The sequence below is a fragment of the Cryptotermes secundus genome, unplaced genomic scaffold (assembly GCF_002891405.2).
Source record: "Cryptotermes secundus unplaced genomic scaffold, Csec_1.0 scaffold152, whole genome shotgun sequence".
Taxonomy (NCBI): Eukaryota; Metazoa; Arthropoda; class Insecta; order Blattodea; family Kalotermitidae; genus Cryptotermes; species Cryptotermes secundus.
This window is the reverse complement of record NW_019720705.1, coordinates 91,702-108,466: the sequence shown is the minus strand read 5'-3', so window position 1 is coordinate 108,466 and position 16,765 is coordinate 91,702. Positions and strand designations below refer to the sequence as shown.

The 16,765-nt window shown below is 37.4% G+C and overlaps 1 protein-coding gene across 6 annotated transcripts in view; it reads right to left on the bottom strand.

Moving 5' to 3' along the window:
* Positions 1–415: 415 nt before the first annotated feature.
* LOC111871536 (pancreatic triacylglycerol lipase) overlaps positions 416–16,765 on the bottom strand; it is a 92,267-nt gene continuing 75,917 nt past the window's right edge. For all 6 annotated transcript variants that reach the window (XM_023864705.2, XM_023864739.2, XM_023864720.2 and 3 more), the window contains 5 exons: positions 13,412–13,656; positions 11,444–11,597; positions 8,559–8,685; positions 3,581–3,784; positions 416–2,350 (listed from right to left, as the gene is read on the bottom strand). In XM_023864705.2, the coding sequence (XP_023720473.1) occupies positions 2,242–2,350; positions 3,581–3,784; positions 8,559–8,685; positions 11,444–11,597; positions 13,412–13,656 (839 nt within the window). In that variant the 3' untranslated portion in view covers positions 416–2,241. The remainder of the gene's footprint in view (positions 2,351–3,580; positions 3,785–8,558; positions 8,686–11,443; positions 11,598–13,411; positions 13,657–16,765) is intronic.

Genomic DNA, 16,765 nt, shown 5'->3' with positions numbered 1-16,765 from the left:
ACATCTAGTGATGTGGAGCACCATCTTGTTGTAGGTAAGAAATTAACACCCGGTAGATGCACTTCCTTGCCCTCGTGAACATGTGGATTAACAGGAGCCCAATACACACAATTGTGGCAGTTAATAGTACCGTTCATTTTGAACTGCGCCTCGTCAGACCAGATAACTTTCCTTGCAAACTCCTCATCCTCAACCCCTCAAAAAACCTTTCAGCCATTGTTACTGCTGTCTTCTGCTTGAAGCACGCACGCGGCACGACACTCACGTGACTCACGTGACCATCATCTGTTGAGAAAACATTACGCTACACTACCGTGCAAGAATTGTAACTACATGTCATTTTGTTCCAAAGATGCTGACTATCAAAGAGTGAGTAGATTTTTTGGACATTGTACAATGTCACTATTATGTCAGTTGAATTTATTGTAGTTTTCGCAAAATACTTTTACAAATACATTCACCTTCATAAACTACGTTAAAAATAAATAAAATCATCTATAAACCACACAGCCACTACCTTGTTTGTGGGTGGGTACGGCTGAAAATGACTTGAGAATTACTGCTGTTAGATTGTAAAATGAAAGGATGAAACAACAGTTTTGTGTACTAAAGTTTCCAGAAATCGGTTCTCCTGTAGAACTATTCTTCAAGTGTTACAGTGGAATCCCCATTGAATGTTCCTCGGTTTCAAGTTTATTTAATGGCACTTCCAGGAGTTCACACTGTTTTGTGTCAAATGGTAAGATGAGAGAAGAATGATGAGTTACAGAAAGAAAGTAGTCATGGCCTATTTAAAGGTAGTATTTTGACATTTGCCTGGAGGGACTCAGAACGACTACAGAAACCCCATCCAAGTTAGATGGTGTCCCAGATGAGACTTCAATTATACACCTCCCAAGTACAAGCAGGAAACATTACTGCCTGAGCCAACATGCTTGGTAATGGTCCTCAATTTAAGTTTTTCCTTCATTTAACAGCCAGTTTCAATGACACTAAGTCAATAAACCCAGTGTTAAATTTACTCCATTCATGATTTTCCTCAGTTTAGTGTCCAAATCCACTGCTTACCAAAGGACCCTTAAATTGGGGTTCCACTGTACTTGTTAACAGCTAGAGCTAGGATTTTTATGTAAATACATATTTTATTTCTTACTATGTAGATGATCAAGGAATAATAATCTCCACAAATTGCGGCATTAGCATTGCTACAGATGAATTTTATTCTACATATTTTTATATATTCTGGCATTTCCTACATATTTAATTGGATGTTACACAAAACTACATATTTCATGACATTTTTCTTTACTTGCATTTTAAACCGGAAAGTGCCTACACTGTTTTGTGAAAGGGGGTACTGGTAAAAAGGTGTCCACCAAGTAGCAGCTGGTGTTAAAAAAAATGTATTTTTGACATTCAACAGTGTCTGTCAGGTACTTAATGGAGATGATGTAGATTCCCCTGAAGACATTGCTCCTTAGAAAATTCCTCTGTTAAAATATGCGCCAGTGACATCTTGTGATGTAGAAAGGTCATTTTAAGCCTAAAAACACATTCTATCAGATAAAAGAAAATCAGTGATACCAGAAAACATGAAAAAGATTCTAATTGTGTATTGTGGAAACATCAATGATTGTACCAAAAGATTGTAAATAAAGGTAGCTTGCAAAAGTAAATATTACTTTTATGTGATGTTACATATTTTAATGAATCCACATATTTTACATTACCACATAATACAGAAGTTTTTGTTACGTAATTATGTACATATTTTACACAATGAAACTCCATAAAAATCCTAGCTCTAGTAATCATAATTTTTCATTACACCATAATTCCTGCTGTTTATATTTTCCTTCATGTGTCTGTTATCAGCTGTCGGTTTGCATTGTGTCAACAGGTCTATTGTCATGAAGGACTAACCTAGTCTATACAAATCATCTGACTGATGAAATGGAGGTCAGTAGCTGGACTAGAACTACCCATACCAATTTGTGCTCTTCATGGAAACTGAGCTTCTGAACCTGAGAAGAGCATTATGAATACTAGGAAAGAACGTTGTAAATTCAACGTCCATTGCCTATGCACAGCCAAGATATTGGTTGTCAATTGCAACCAAGTTGAGAACGAATCTTTCCTGCGTGAAATGATAAATTGACGCCACTTATTATTCAAAGTTTCTTTGTAATGTCTGAAAATCAACTTCACTGAATAGATCACAAAGAGAAACATCCAGTTACACTATGGACAATTATCTGTGAATGATGCAGATGATCTTGAAGCAATATCAGCATATTCCCGATTCCCAGGACTGCAAAGTTTGCTCATTATATCTGTAGTTGCCCTCTTCCTGAAATTATTAAGAATTAAAGATTTAAAACATTCCTGGCTAAACAAATTTACTCGTACATTGTGAATAATCTTAGAAAACTGATTTGTGTACCTCAAAACAATGGAAGTAATGCAATACACAGAAATTCTGTTTCAAATGAATCATAGTTTGCAAATTAAGGAAACTGACACTTCAGAGGTACATCTCACCCTACAAGTGTTGACATATGGTAATTCAGAAGGGGAGAAAGTGACAGGAAGCAGTAGCTTTGTTGAGGAACCTCTCACCAGAACTACACATTTTACTCTGCAAAATGCCAGGAAGCAGACTGACCTGTGCATTGCTTGACCAAGTGGTCTCATCCATGTTCATGACTACCAAAAAAAAGAGTGGAATATTTTCCCTGGCTGCATGCCATCACTCATAGTGTGAGCTCTGTATCTATTCTGGGTCATAAAGCAGAATCTTCTGGTAGGAAACATCATATACTATAGCAGATATTTTGGAGGAAAACACTGCATCCCAGGGTTGATGAATGCAACATACAAGAAAACAGCAAGCAAAATTCTCCAAAGTATCAATAAAGATCTACCAGATTACTTGGCATCATACCATAAGATAGCACCCTTCATAGTCTCCACCATGAGAACCTCAAATCACAGAAGTAGAATGTGATTTTAGAATCATAAAAAGGCTATAACAGTTTTAATCTTCTACCATATAGCAGAGGATGATTCACATTAAGGAAGTAACAGAATCCAGTACAATAATTAAATAAATGCTTATATGACAAAAACAATACAGTACTTACTCTACAGATCAATTAAATGAATTATTGAAGAAAATCCATCAATTGACTCTCTCCACTCCTCTTACGCCTTGGTAATCCCTAATTGTTATCATAAGACTTACACTCCTTAACTGACCAGCATGAAAGATATTTATAGCAACACTAAAATATTGTTTAAAAATGGAGCCAAATTAAATAATGTTAATTAATTCTCATCTCTCAAACTCAGCAAAAGGGACATAAATGTTATATTTATAAATAATATTAATGGCATAATAAATGTTTAAATAAACTGAAGTAAGCCTTAGCTGCAGAAGATCATTCTTGAAAAATGAGGATCTTCAGGGCTTTAATCATATTCCACATATTTAGCTTTGTTTCAATATAACTTCAAAATAATTAGGCTATCAACTACTGGTTTGTCTTTTTTTCAAGAGTCTGAAGGCAGCTAAACTCACCCTCTTGTTGCAACATCCATCTCTTCAACCTGAATATTTGAAACGTAGAGATGATCATTGCACCAAAAGAAGCAGAGTGAGCGTGGCTGCAGAACATCCATGTCATACTCCCAATAAAACTCCACCTTGCGGACCTTTCCTACATCAGTACTATGTGTCACCACAAAGCTGCGTGACTGCCCATGTTGCAGCTTAACATAACCACTGGATAAATGAGTTGAATGGTGTTAGTTCTAATTCACAGTCTAGAGTATCACTTATTGCATAATAGGTTAAGTGTGCTTAAGCATTGTGCAATGAAAGCATAAAAGGGGTTACACAGCTCAATACACTATATATACAGGGCATAACTGAGAGGTACAGGCAAATTCTGGGGGCAAGTTCAACATACCAAAATAAAGAAAAGTGTCCATATCAACATTTGATTTGAAACATTTAATTTGGGAGTTATAGCTGAAAGAGTATATTTATAATAAGTGCTCAAAATATACTCCATGGTATTCAATACACAACTTGACATGTCTCATCATGGACGTCATCTGTTAAAAGATGTCTGGAATATTTAAGCTGGTATCTGTGGATTGGGGTAGAGAGAGAGAGAGAGCTGTCCAAGAGCATGTCCTAGATCATGTTGAAAGGGATGAAGGTGTCAGCATCAGACAAGTGGGGGAAGAGTTCAATGTTTCGCACATAACTACCTGAAGGGTGCTGCATGAACAGCTGCTTTATCCTTACATTTACAACGAGTGGTTGGTCTCATGCCTGCTCATGTAATCCATTCTAGACACCAGCAGCAGTTCAGAATTAATATGTGGGCAGGGATTCTTGGTGATTATTTGGTAGGCCCACACGTTCTGCCATATCAGCTTACAGGCAACCATTAACAAAATTTCTGTTCATATGAACTGCCAAAGCTACTGGAAGGTGTACAACTAGTAGCCAGAACACGAATGGCACACTTTAGCGATGCTGTGTGAGTTATTCTCAAGGATATTCTCATGTCAATTGTATATATAGAGCAGGACCCACTGCATGGCCTCCATGTGTGTCAGATTTGAATCCTCTGGAATTTTACCTGTGGGAACACCTAAAACTCTTGTGCACAGCCCCTGTTGACAAAGAATATGTACTTCACAATCACATTGTGGATGCCTCCCAGACTACCTGCAACTACCTTAGCACCTTTGAATGTTTGTGGCAGTCCATTATGAAAATATGTTGAGACATATATGGAATCTCATTGAGGATATTTTGAGCACTTATTATAAATGTACTGTTTCAGTCATAACTAACAAATTAAATGTTTCTGGACACATGTTGATATTGATATTTTTTTAGTATGTGAAACTTCTAATCAAAGTTATTCCACACCTTTCAGTTACATCCTGAACGTTGCTATCCAAAATGAGACATAGGTTATAAAGAATTTTTAGTGTACCAGTATTTCCACAGAATGATTGTTATTACACTCAGTACTTAATGTGAAACCAAAACCTAAATAAGAGACATTTACATTTTTCATATGGAAGAACTTCGTCTTATATGGTAGTTGTGGGTTAAAAATGTAGTCCTGGTTCTTATGAAATAAGACTGAAAAAGTATACAATGTGCATTTAATAGGCACATTCAGCAGAAGGAATTATAAGTGGCACATTAAACCGTGTTAAACTATTTGTAGCAATAAGCCCAAAAAATTATTTATATGCCTATGTAAAATTATATTTCAATTAAATATGTTATATACAAAGTATTTATATAGGTCTATATGTACGAGGGGGTACCCAAAAGAAACCGAACTTATTTTTTTTAAACTTATTTATTCAAATTTTAACCACAAACCTTCAATCCCCTTCAGAGTACTCTCCACTTACACTAATACACTTTTCTAGTCTTTTATTCCATTTTCAAAACATTGTCAAAATTCAACTTTTGAGATGCTTGACAGCGCCTCCGTCGTTTTTTCCTTCACCTCAGCAACATCAGCAAAACGCTTTCCTTTCATGTCTCTTTTCATTCGAGGAAAAAAAAAAAAGTCGCACGGGGCAAGGTCGGGTGAGTATGGAGGGTGAGGAACAGGGGTCATACCATTTTTGGTCAAGAATTGTCGTACAGACAGGGCTGTGTGAGCAGGGGCATTGTCATGATGGAAAAACCAGTCACCCGACTGCCACAAATCTGGCCGCTGAGCTCCAAGTCACTCCCGACAGCTCCACAATTTCCTCAATGGTCCGTTGTCGATCTTCCTTGATGATTTCACGAATTTTTTCAACATTTTCATGTGTTCGGGCTGTGGAAGGACGACCAGAACGAGGTTTGTCATCAATTGACATTTCACCATTTTTGAAACGGGAAAACCACTCAAACACTTGAGTTTTCCCCATAGCATCGTCCTTGTACGCCGTGTTTAATATTTCAAGAGTTTCTGTTCCACTTTTCCCGAGCAAAAAGCAGAATTTCACCGCCGCACGCTGTTCACGAAAATCAGCCATTGCAAAAACGACGATCACACAAAACAGTTGTCACTATAAACTCTGCTGAAACTAGTCCTTACCTTCTGAAGCAACGGTAGTCGGCTTATCGACTCAGGAATGTTAGCTCTATGCGCTCATAGCGACAAAACGCGGTACTACAAAAGCTCTGCCCACAAAAAAATTAGTTCGGTTTCTTTTGGGTACCCCATCGTATATCTGTAAATTCAGGTTGGAAGAAACTGTTTAAACAATATCGATAACAAGAGAATGGTAATATTTGCATGTACAGAATATCTGTCATGATTACTGAATACACAAGTTAGGGCAGGAATGATAATATAAATCTTGTTTAATTTTCTCAAAATATTCTAAATTATTTATGGTAAATAGTATACATAACTTTAGAGTGAGCAATTGGTATGAATATAGGACAATGAAAATGTTATGTGGTAAAAGTTCAGTAATAAAATTGATTAGCTTTAATCATATACTTACATATTCACCATAACAAAACAAAATATTTCTAATATTTAAGCAACTTTACTAGAAATCATTATTCATAATCTATTTATTTTACTTATCCATTTGAATAAATTCCAGGTTATCAAGAAAGCCAATCTATATCATCTTTCACACATTTAACCATGTGCCTTGCCTCAATAAGAAACCAAATTTAGTACAAGTACCACCATAGACTTTAAACAAAATCTAGACTATAAAACAAATGGCTCTAAATCACCCATAACACTATCACATTACTTAATACACCATGAAACTTATCTTAGTAAAACTACTTCTGTGAACCTTAAAAATCTTCATTAAAATGTGAAAATCTGTCTGCACAAACAGATCATGTTCTTACAATAAAATGGTGTGATGAGAGCGATGTTTTCTTGCTCAGCACTGTTCATGATGGCAGGACAATTGGCATGCCAGAATCAAGGGAGCCAAAAAATTACCCTTGGTAGTAACAGATTACAATTAACATAAAATCAATGTAGAAGAATTCAACCAACTGCCCACACATTATTCTCTTCAGTGAAAGTCAGTGGCATAGTGGAAATAAATCATCTTCCTTTCCTTTTGGCTTTCTCTTACAAATACTCGTATTTTACACAGGAAGACAAGCAGACAGAATTTCTGGCCTTAGAGTTTTATTGTGGAAGTAGCAGAATATGTACTCAGTAATATCAGTACTGACATTAGAGAACAGTCATATGCAAATTCTTCAAGAAGACTTGCAGACAGAGGACATTATCCATACATAAATCCAATAATGGACTCAATGAGGCAGAGCACAGCATACATGCAAGATGTCAATTGACAAAGAAAACACAGCGCTTTAAAGGCTGTAGGAAAGGTCTCTGTTTGTACTGTCAGAAGCATTATATCAGTCTGCATTTGGAGGGTGGTTTTCAGTTCTACCACTTGAAAGGGAATAACTGGAAATAAGTGATATTTTTTAATAAGGGTGACAACTGTCCCCAATAATTACTGTGAAAACATTTCTTACTGCATGTGTATACAGGGTGTCCCAGGAGGAATGTGCCAAACTTCGGGAGGGTGTTCCTTATGTTAAAGTATGCCGATATAACCCAAAACACCTATGTCCAAAGTTGAACGGTTACGGAGATAATGGCCCGAGAAGTGTCAAACTTTGACCGGGGTTACACACTTGTTGATTACAAAATACATATTAAAACTGGCAGGAATATGTGGATTCTGTAATGTTAATAATGTACGTAACATCAAACCAACTTGTGAGTGACGGAAAGCCATAAAATTGAAGTACAAAATACTCGCTCGCCATGTCATAATTGTCCTTAGGTTTCCAAGCAGTATACATAACACATGACTGGCGAGCGATGACGTAACGTGCTGACTGCGCGTTCTGGTATGAGCCAACTACATAAGCACGGCTAGGGAGTATCATCGCACTCAAGGACAAACATAGATAAGGGCTCTCAGCTGAGAGGTACAGCGAGGTACAGTGCTTGGACCTGCCAGAAGACCACACTTTTCTTGGGCCATTATCTCCGTAACCGTTCAACTTTGGACATAGGTGTTTTGGGTTATATTGGCATACTTTAACATAAGGAACACCCTCCCGAAGTTTGGCACATTCCTCCTGGGACACCCTGTATACAATAACACTGAATGTACCAATGGAGATGTTGGCATGTCAGTGAGGAATCAATTTTTTCATCATCAGTATAGTTCCACACTTGAATGTGAGTACCTTTATCTTTTTTTCTGCATGTCGATGCAGCATCTTCCTTATGTGTGTAAAAATTTAAAAATGTATATGTCAGAACTGTCAAAATTATGAATTAATTTTTGTATTCTGTTAAACCCTCCAGCACACAAAAACGGGATAGTTAAATGATACCAGCTACAAAGTGTTAAATACCAAGTTTAAGTGTATCAGGCAAAGAGCATATATTTCAGTTTACTACACTTTGTTCCTGTGGTGACAGCTGTTAAGCCACTTTTATGACTCTCCTTACCTAGGCGTGAGATCCAGGTTTCGAATAACCCCTGTTTCACTATGTAGAGATATTCTCATGAAGCCTTGAACCCAGTTTTCAGCTCGTGGTGGTTTTGCCAAATCCACTGTCACTTTGTAATGACGACCTAGAAAAATAAAGAGAGAAAAATACCAATTATTTTAATAAGAGTAACAAATCATGATCTGAAAATCAGTCTAACCTAGAGCGACTTGACACCTTGAAGTTTCTGGGAAACTTGAATTTATATGTCGTGTCTTCTGCCTCATGCTTCTCAGGAAGGCCATCTTTCCTGGAATTTAATTTGTGATTGTGTTAAATTTGAACATAAATCAAAACTACATAATTTCGGATTTGTGTGCCCACTGAATTCATAATCACACACTTTCTTTTAGATTCTTGCTTCATATCTTTATATTATTTAGTTATTATTTATTTAACCCACAGAAACATGAATTTTATTTATAAAGTATTTAAAAATTCAGTTTGAACCTAGCAGAAAAATTATTGTGTCTCTGTTAAAAAAAGACTGATTAATGCTATGTCCAAAAATAATTTCTGATTATTCTCAAGATAATATAAAACACATAAATGGAATGAGGAGGAGAGAAACAAAGTTTCAAATATTAACCCTACAACCCAGGATATGCTTTTCAGTACTGTGCCACTACAAAGTCTCTATGTGCACACGTACACTGTCTGCAGCACCTTAGAAATAGTTTTACAGTCGCTCCACGTTGACTGATATTAAAAATATTGACACATGTTGGGTATATGTCACGCGACAAGTAACTTCACGCCGTATTTGATATAGTGAATATATTGCACATTCGCTCTTAAAATCACACAACTCACAATTTCCTGAGTACTGCCATCTGCAGTATCACACTTACTGCTTACATTCAACTGTCTTTGGTGACTGCTACATTTTAACTGTTTTAGGCGGCTGCTATATTTCAACTGTCTTCAACTGACTCCTTAGGCAGTGCAGTTCTCTTATAAACCTTCAGCCAGACAATGGAAAGTGCCTCGCTTCTCTGTTGCCATGTTGCCTGTTTACAGTTGTTGCTGGGCAACGCTGTCTAGAGTTGTTTCCTGCTGTGCAGTAACCGCGGCATCCCCCGCCATGTCACTGCGGCAATGATTGCCTGACACCCGCTCTTCTANCCCCCGGGGGGGGGGGGGGGGTGGAGTGTTGACTGTCCTGTTACCGCAGTAGCGACAGCGCTCCGATATCGCCATGTCACCGCTGGTGGCGGAGGGGATGTCCTCCATAGCGCAGTACGTCACAATATATTAATTCCATCATGTTCTTCAGGACACGATGCTTCCTGTCATCTACCATACGATGTAGGAATTGCTATATACAGGTAGGAAATGCTTATTTTTCAATTAACAGCTTTTATGCTTGTCAGTCAACAAACATGGCAGCTTCCTTTGGTACTAAACGGGTTTCAGACATGGTAATGAGGAAAATGAAGTAAGTAAAATGAAGCTTGTCTTATTATTTATTTTTCCTTAAAAGTGTATTTAATTTTGCATTGTTCAATGTTTGCCCTTTATTTAAGAATTGTCCCTCTGCTAGATGCGCAGCAGCTGCTAATGTTGTCTGCAGGGAGGTTGACGTATTCGGAGCCAGGAATGTTCTACCCAAACAAATTTTAAATACAGTATAACTGTTAGTATTTTTATTATTTGCATGTTCAGTAAAGCAAAATGAATTACGTAATTTTCCTCAGAAAATCTATACTATTCAATTCTTAATTAAATATTAATGTTTCATTCCTCTATTCATAATAGCACTTAGTTTAATGATAATGGAATTATTATTACTGTTATAATTATCACTTATTTGTTTGTTTACTTTTACTTTTATTCATTATTATTTCTTCCAATTACTTAACTGTAATTTGTATTTGACTTTTAATAAGTTTGTACGTAATGCAATTCAGTCATCTACACTGTGCTGAGTCTGTAATAGGCCTTGCGGCTGTTGACTCGGCACATTAATAATAAAGAATTAAATTAAATTTTGTTTGGAAGTTTATAAAACATGTTCACTTTTAACAGGAAGTAAAGCAGGTGCTACACAGAAATTTATTTCTTGAAATGGCAGTGAAGTGGTGATTTAAGAAATGGCCTGAGAAGTTAAAGCATACGGTATGTACAGTTAACCACCATGCTGTAAATGAAGCAATTTTGAACTGCATGGGTTATACAGTATTGAGTGGCAGGATAGTTAAGAAGTGGGGAGGATATGAAAGGAAGCAGTCAGTATATCTTAAGGTACTATAGCAGCTTTCACTTGCAAGAACTTAGGAAATTAATACAAAATCTCAGTCTGAATAACTGATGGCATCTAGGAAAATCAAAGCCAAGGTCTCCAGAATAAAATGTAATTCTAATCATTGACAGCTGTCCTCTTTGCTTTAAAACATTCTTTACTTTATGAACACACACAGGGCTTACTAGTATAGGTGACTTTCATTCTACATGGGGTTGCATTCCAGAAAATTGCTGCATATATAAAAATATGTAAAATGGGAATCAGACTGGACAAACACTAAGCACTGTGGAAAAGGAGTAGGTTGTGATATGACTGAGCCAGAATGGCAAGGAAAGTCAGAAAAACTGCTCACACAAGTAACTGAGCATGTGTGGCAGCATCTACTGTGGCCAGGGAATTATAATAAATAAAACTGCTGAGATGATAGTAATGTGTGTAGCAAGAGCGACCAGTACGGAACACTGATGTCAAATTCCTTAAAGCATGTTTCTTTCAAGAATACTAAAGGTTATTGGCAGACCAGACCATGAGGTAGATTATTCTACATTAATGTAGTCATGATGAGAATTCATGTTATGCATAAATTAAATATACTTACGGCAGAATGGAAAATCTTTTCCTGTAGTGATGAAATATTTTCCTCCAGGAGTGAGTTCACCATTCTCAAGGGCATTATTTAGAGTTTCATTTGCTCTCAATCCCATCAGTGCACACTCACTGACATTAGAACTATGACAGGAGAAACAGCGACCCTGTAATATACAATGTAGTTAAACAGTGAACTGAATCTCTCCTGTCTTAGGAGGTCCATTGATGAAACTAAAACGATTTCCTGTACTGAATTCTTTTTACTTTTTCAGATTTGATGCATGAAACGTATATTGTGACATGACGGCTAAAACTGGAATAGTGGAATGAGAAGAGGCAGTTGTTAGGCAACAACGCAGTAAACATAATTCCATGGCAACAGATAATGATGTAACAGCAGTGGACACAGTGTTTTCTATGCGGTCTTTTCCAAGGCTACATAGAAAGGGCAAACAGTAACTGCTACATAGAAATGACTAGTGAACACACTTTTTGTATGCTTGTTTTAGTGATGTACAGAGTGTGCAAATCAGTGAGGCTGTTGTAGTTATTTGTAGTTACAGGTTAAAAGCATTTAACAAATCAAATTATCAAACCACACCCCAAGCAGCTTCTGTAGTCTAGAGGTAACATTCCCACCTCATGACTCGTGGTACCCGGGTTCAAAAACCCGGCGGAGGTCGTCAAATTTTTAAGGGCGGAAAAATTCAGGGAACAAGTCCTCTGGGAGGGACTTTAAGCTGTGCGTCCTGTGTCATAGCTTTACAGCACATAAAAGAACCTCATATCTCCAAAGGAGGTCACTGAGCCAAATTCAAGGACGTTTCCCGCCAAACAATAGTCTCTAATGCCTCTGATAAATGGGGAAAGCATTATAGACACCATCAAGCCAGTGAGGCCGAACTCACTGGCTCGGCGGGACTGATGGTACACACCAATATCGGTAGGGTATAGAGACTGGTAGAATATCATAGAGGGAAGCACAATGGACCAATACTGGTCTAAGTGCATGGGGAAACCTACCCTCTCCAATAATTAACTAAACCACACCCATGTCTAGTTAGTTACACATTTCGCTTAGTGGGGGGTGGAGTCCAATTGGGTCCACTCAGCACGGCGGCCACTGATTGGCCTATTGTAGCATGTCCCGGGTGATTATGATGATGGAGAATTTGGTGGAATGAAGATTGGCAGGGGAAACCGAAGTACTCAGAGAAAACCCGCCCCAGTGCCACTTTGTCCACCACAAATCCAACTTAACCAGACCCGGGATCGAACCCGGGCCGCCGCAGTGGGAAACCAGCGACTAACCGCTTGAGCTATGGTGCGGCCTTTAGTTACACATGACAGTATAAAGCTTTAGTTTTTGGTGAAAAAGAAAATTTAAGGCAAACGATTCTGAAAATGTTGTTGCACATCACTTTCATAACTTTTAAAAATGTGTTATTAGTCATTATCCTCATACCATGTTTGTTTTATAGTTCCAATTTTTAGAGATGCCAATATAAACACATTTGCAATGGAAGCAACACCAATCTTACTACATATATTTTACAAGATATTAGATGTTTGAACACTATGTATAATATTTTTTTAAGTTTGTTATCCAAAAAATGGAAAAGAACAACATTCTAACAACATGAATTAATATATATATGCTAATTTACTTTATTCTATTTTATCAGGCTTTTGGACCACTGGCCAAACATTTCCATTGTTCTGCTTTTGATTTAAAAAACATCACAAGGCCTCTACCCACAAAGGATAACACAAACACATAATTAGATGTGTACATGCATGCCTGGGTGGTATTCAAAACCACAATCCAAGTGTTCAAATAATAAAAAAATTGCATATGCTTTAAACAGCATGGTCACTGTGATTGGCTGTACAAAAATATTAATTAATTTGGAATACATATGATTTTAACTTGGTTTTTTCAATTGCAAAACAATCACATTTTGTATCAACTACTTGCCTGCAGGAAGTGCTGATAAGAGTCACAATGATGAGCCACATAAGGGCACTTGGAATTGATGGAATCTGTGAAGAGTTTGATGGCTCGGATATGATTACAAGCAACAAGTACTCTACTAGCCTCTTCAATGCCATCCCGTATCAGTGTGAGTGGCAATGGAGTTTCAGTCAGATCACAACCAGGTTGCTCTTTGCCATTATTTGGATAGAAGTCAACATGGCCACATGGCTGCCGCATTCCATAACCTGTGGCACAATTCCAAATGAATAACAAAAACTGGGTACAAAAATGATAACCTCATACTGTAGACTAAAACAATGCTTGTAAAGTTGTTCACTTATCTGTAAACTGCAAAGACTTGGTACATACATTCCTGTAATTGACTACAACAGTGAAATGCACACTGAAAATTCAACACATAATTTTTAGAGTTCTCATCTCTAGTTACATTTTTATAAATATCCCTTCCATTGATACATTCTTACAAGCTAACAGACACTTGGGGGAAACTTCTAAATGATGATTTCACTGAATATGTATGCTGTGAACCTGAGAAATTCTGGAAAGAGTGTGTAAGAGAATAAGCTAATAACAATCTAGATGTATCTCTTCTTTGGCAATTAAGCCTGACTGAAACATTGCCATTTCTTGCTGATAACTTCTTGCCCTGTCATAAATAATTGAGAGTAGCTTTTCACTTGGTATTCAAGGAAACAGCACCATAATAAACTTAAAACTTAACAAATTACATTGCTATGTGACACAAGCTTGGAGAAGGAGCATATGCACACATATTTCCTTTGTGACACTTCTTGACTTCATCACTCCTTGTCAGTTTCTTGATTCTTCGTGAACTACACAGCACCAGCTCATGGCTGGGATGTTTGTTAACCTGCATGAAGTTTCCAGAATGGCCTTGCCTGCTTCAATTTTTTTGAAGGCCTTGAAAGATATAATTGAGTCTGGCCGTGAGCTTGAAAGAAGTGTATAGTGATCATGTGTGCAGCCACAGATATGAAACAGTGGGTATGGTTAGTTGAGAAGTTGGTTCAGTGCTGGCAGTTCATACAAATAAGAAGAAGACAGTGCAGTGACATATAGCGACATAATACTGAATAAAACAAAATGTCATTAAGTTCTTAAGTGGCTACTAGTAGTGGAACATTCAATGTTTAGAAACAATGCAAATATTACAGTATTTTTATGTGTTCTCCATCTGCCACTAAGCTACTGCTCATATACTGTATGCTCTAAACCTTCTTGCCTTCTTCAGTGACTATTCATTTAAATGTTAATGAAATGTTAAAATTACTTATATATTCTCCAGCTCCTCTATACACACTTACCCTAACCCTTCTTCCATGCACCCCTCTGCTGTTTCCATTCACTTATCTCTAAAAATGTATGGAGTGCAATTAAGAACATAAAACCATTCATATTTTAATGTCAACCCCATGGTCTGTTGTGCACCTCAATTTATTCAAACAAGCCTCCAGAAACCAAATCTTGGCAAAGCAACAGTTGTAGCCATAGCAGATGAAATGCTGCTACCTAATTTCAGCAGAACTGGGTCATAATCATGTCCGATTTGGAGGAAATGCCAGTACCAAAGTTCATGTCATGTTAGTTTATGCATTTAGTTAGGTTAATATGTTGACAGACATAATTCGGTTGACTTCCATTTAAAAGAATTACTTAGCCAAACAACTCTATTTTACCCTCTTTGTCCCTCTATTAATCCACCACAAACTCCTTCTTTATTCTTTAGCTTCCCTTTGTTAAAACATGACTGTACAGAAGAGGTCTCACAGTTCATGTTTCTGCCTCATACAAGCAAGCATATTCATCTTTATGAGCGATACGGTTTTCTCCACATCATCCAGACTGACTCTGGGGCCCACACAGACTCCTGTCCAAAGGGTACCAGGGGCTCTTTCCCCATGTGTAAAGTAGCCGGAGCATGAAGCTGAGCACTGACTTGTCCTATATCATGTAACAATGATCTATAGAGACGAAATAAATAAATATATACATACATACATACACTCATCTCCAACTAGTGCTGAGGTCAACAAAATATGGATTTATATATCCACTCCTCCATACACCTTCATGGTATAGTGCTTTATTAGTTAAGCACAGGGACAACTTCACCTTACGGTTTGTAAGAGACCTGTATTACCTACCTCCCATACAAGCTTCCTTCATATTATTTTCATTGAAAAACAAGAAGTAGAGCGAAAAGAGTGATATGTACATGTAGCACAAAAGATGTGACTGGTGTCATCGACAAAATCTAACGTGATATTTTACTTTACTTGCATTTTGTGTTAAGCTTTCCCAGTCCATTTATTTCATGATGAGGACATGTGAATATGAGGCAAAAAATGGAGAATATTCATCACAATTAATGCAAGAAGTTTCAATTGGTTATTTGACATGAAGTGAGGAGCACATCTAGTTATTATTAACAATGCAGAAGCAAAAATTACTAAATAATTCCAGTCAGCTGTTCTGAATTTTGGAATAGGCATTTTTGTCTGTACATTTCTCATCTAAAGCTGGTACATAAATACTCAGCTCTCTGGTATAGAAATCAATTAACTCTAAAAAATTAATAACTGTAACTGAAATAAAACCTATTACTCACTCACTAATTCATGGGGCTGAGCTCTTCTTGGTAAGCCAAAAATTGTGCAGCCACTCCAGATATTCCCAGCATTTTATGGAGCCCAAAGGTTCATTATCATGTTCACAACAGCCCTCCACTGGTCCCTATCCTGAGCCAGACTGATCCAATCCATACCATCCATCTAAGTTCCATTTCAATATTGTCCACTCACCTATGTCTTGGTCTTGCTAGTGGTCTATTTCCTTCTGGCTTTCCCAGCAATATCCTATACGCATTCCTCGTCTCCCCCATTCGTGCTACATGACCTGCCCACCTCATCCTCCTTGACTTGATCATTCTAATTATACTTGGACAAGAGTACAAGTTATGAAGCTCCTCATTATGCAGTTTTCTCCAACCTCCTGCGACTTCATCTCTCTTCAGTCCAAATATTCACCTCAACACCCTGTTCTCAAACACCCTCAGTCTATGTTCCTCCCTTAATGTCAGAGACCAAGTTTCACACCCATACAGAACCACAGGCAAAATTATAATTTTGTATATTCTAATTGTTATGTTTTTAGACAGCAGATGAGAAGACAAAAGGCTCTGGACTGAATGGTAGCAAGCATTACACAAGTTCAGTCTCCTCTTAATTTCTTCCTGAACCAGGTTTTGATTTGTTATAGTCGTTCCCAAATATCTGAACTGTGCCACATTTTCAGAACATATGTTACCTATCT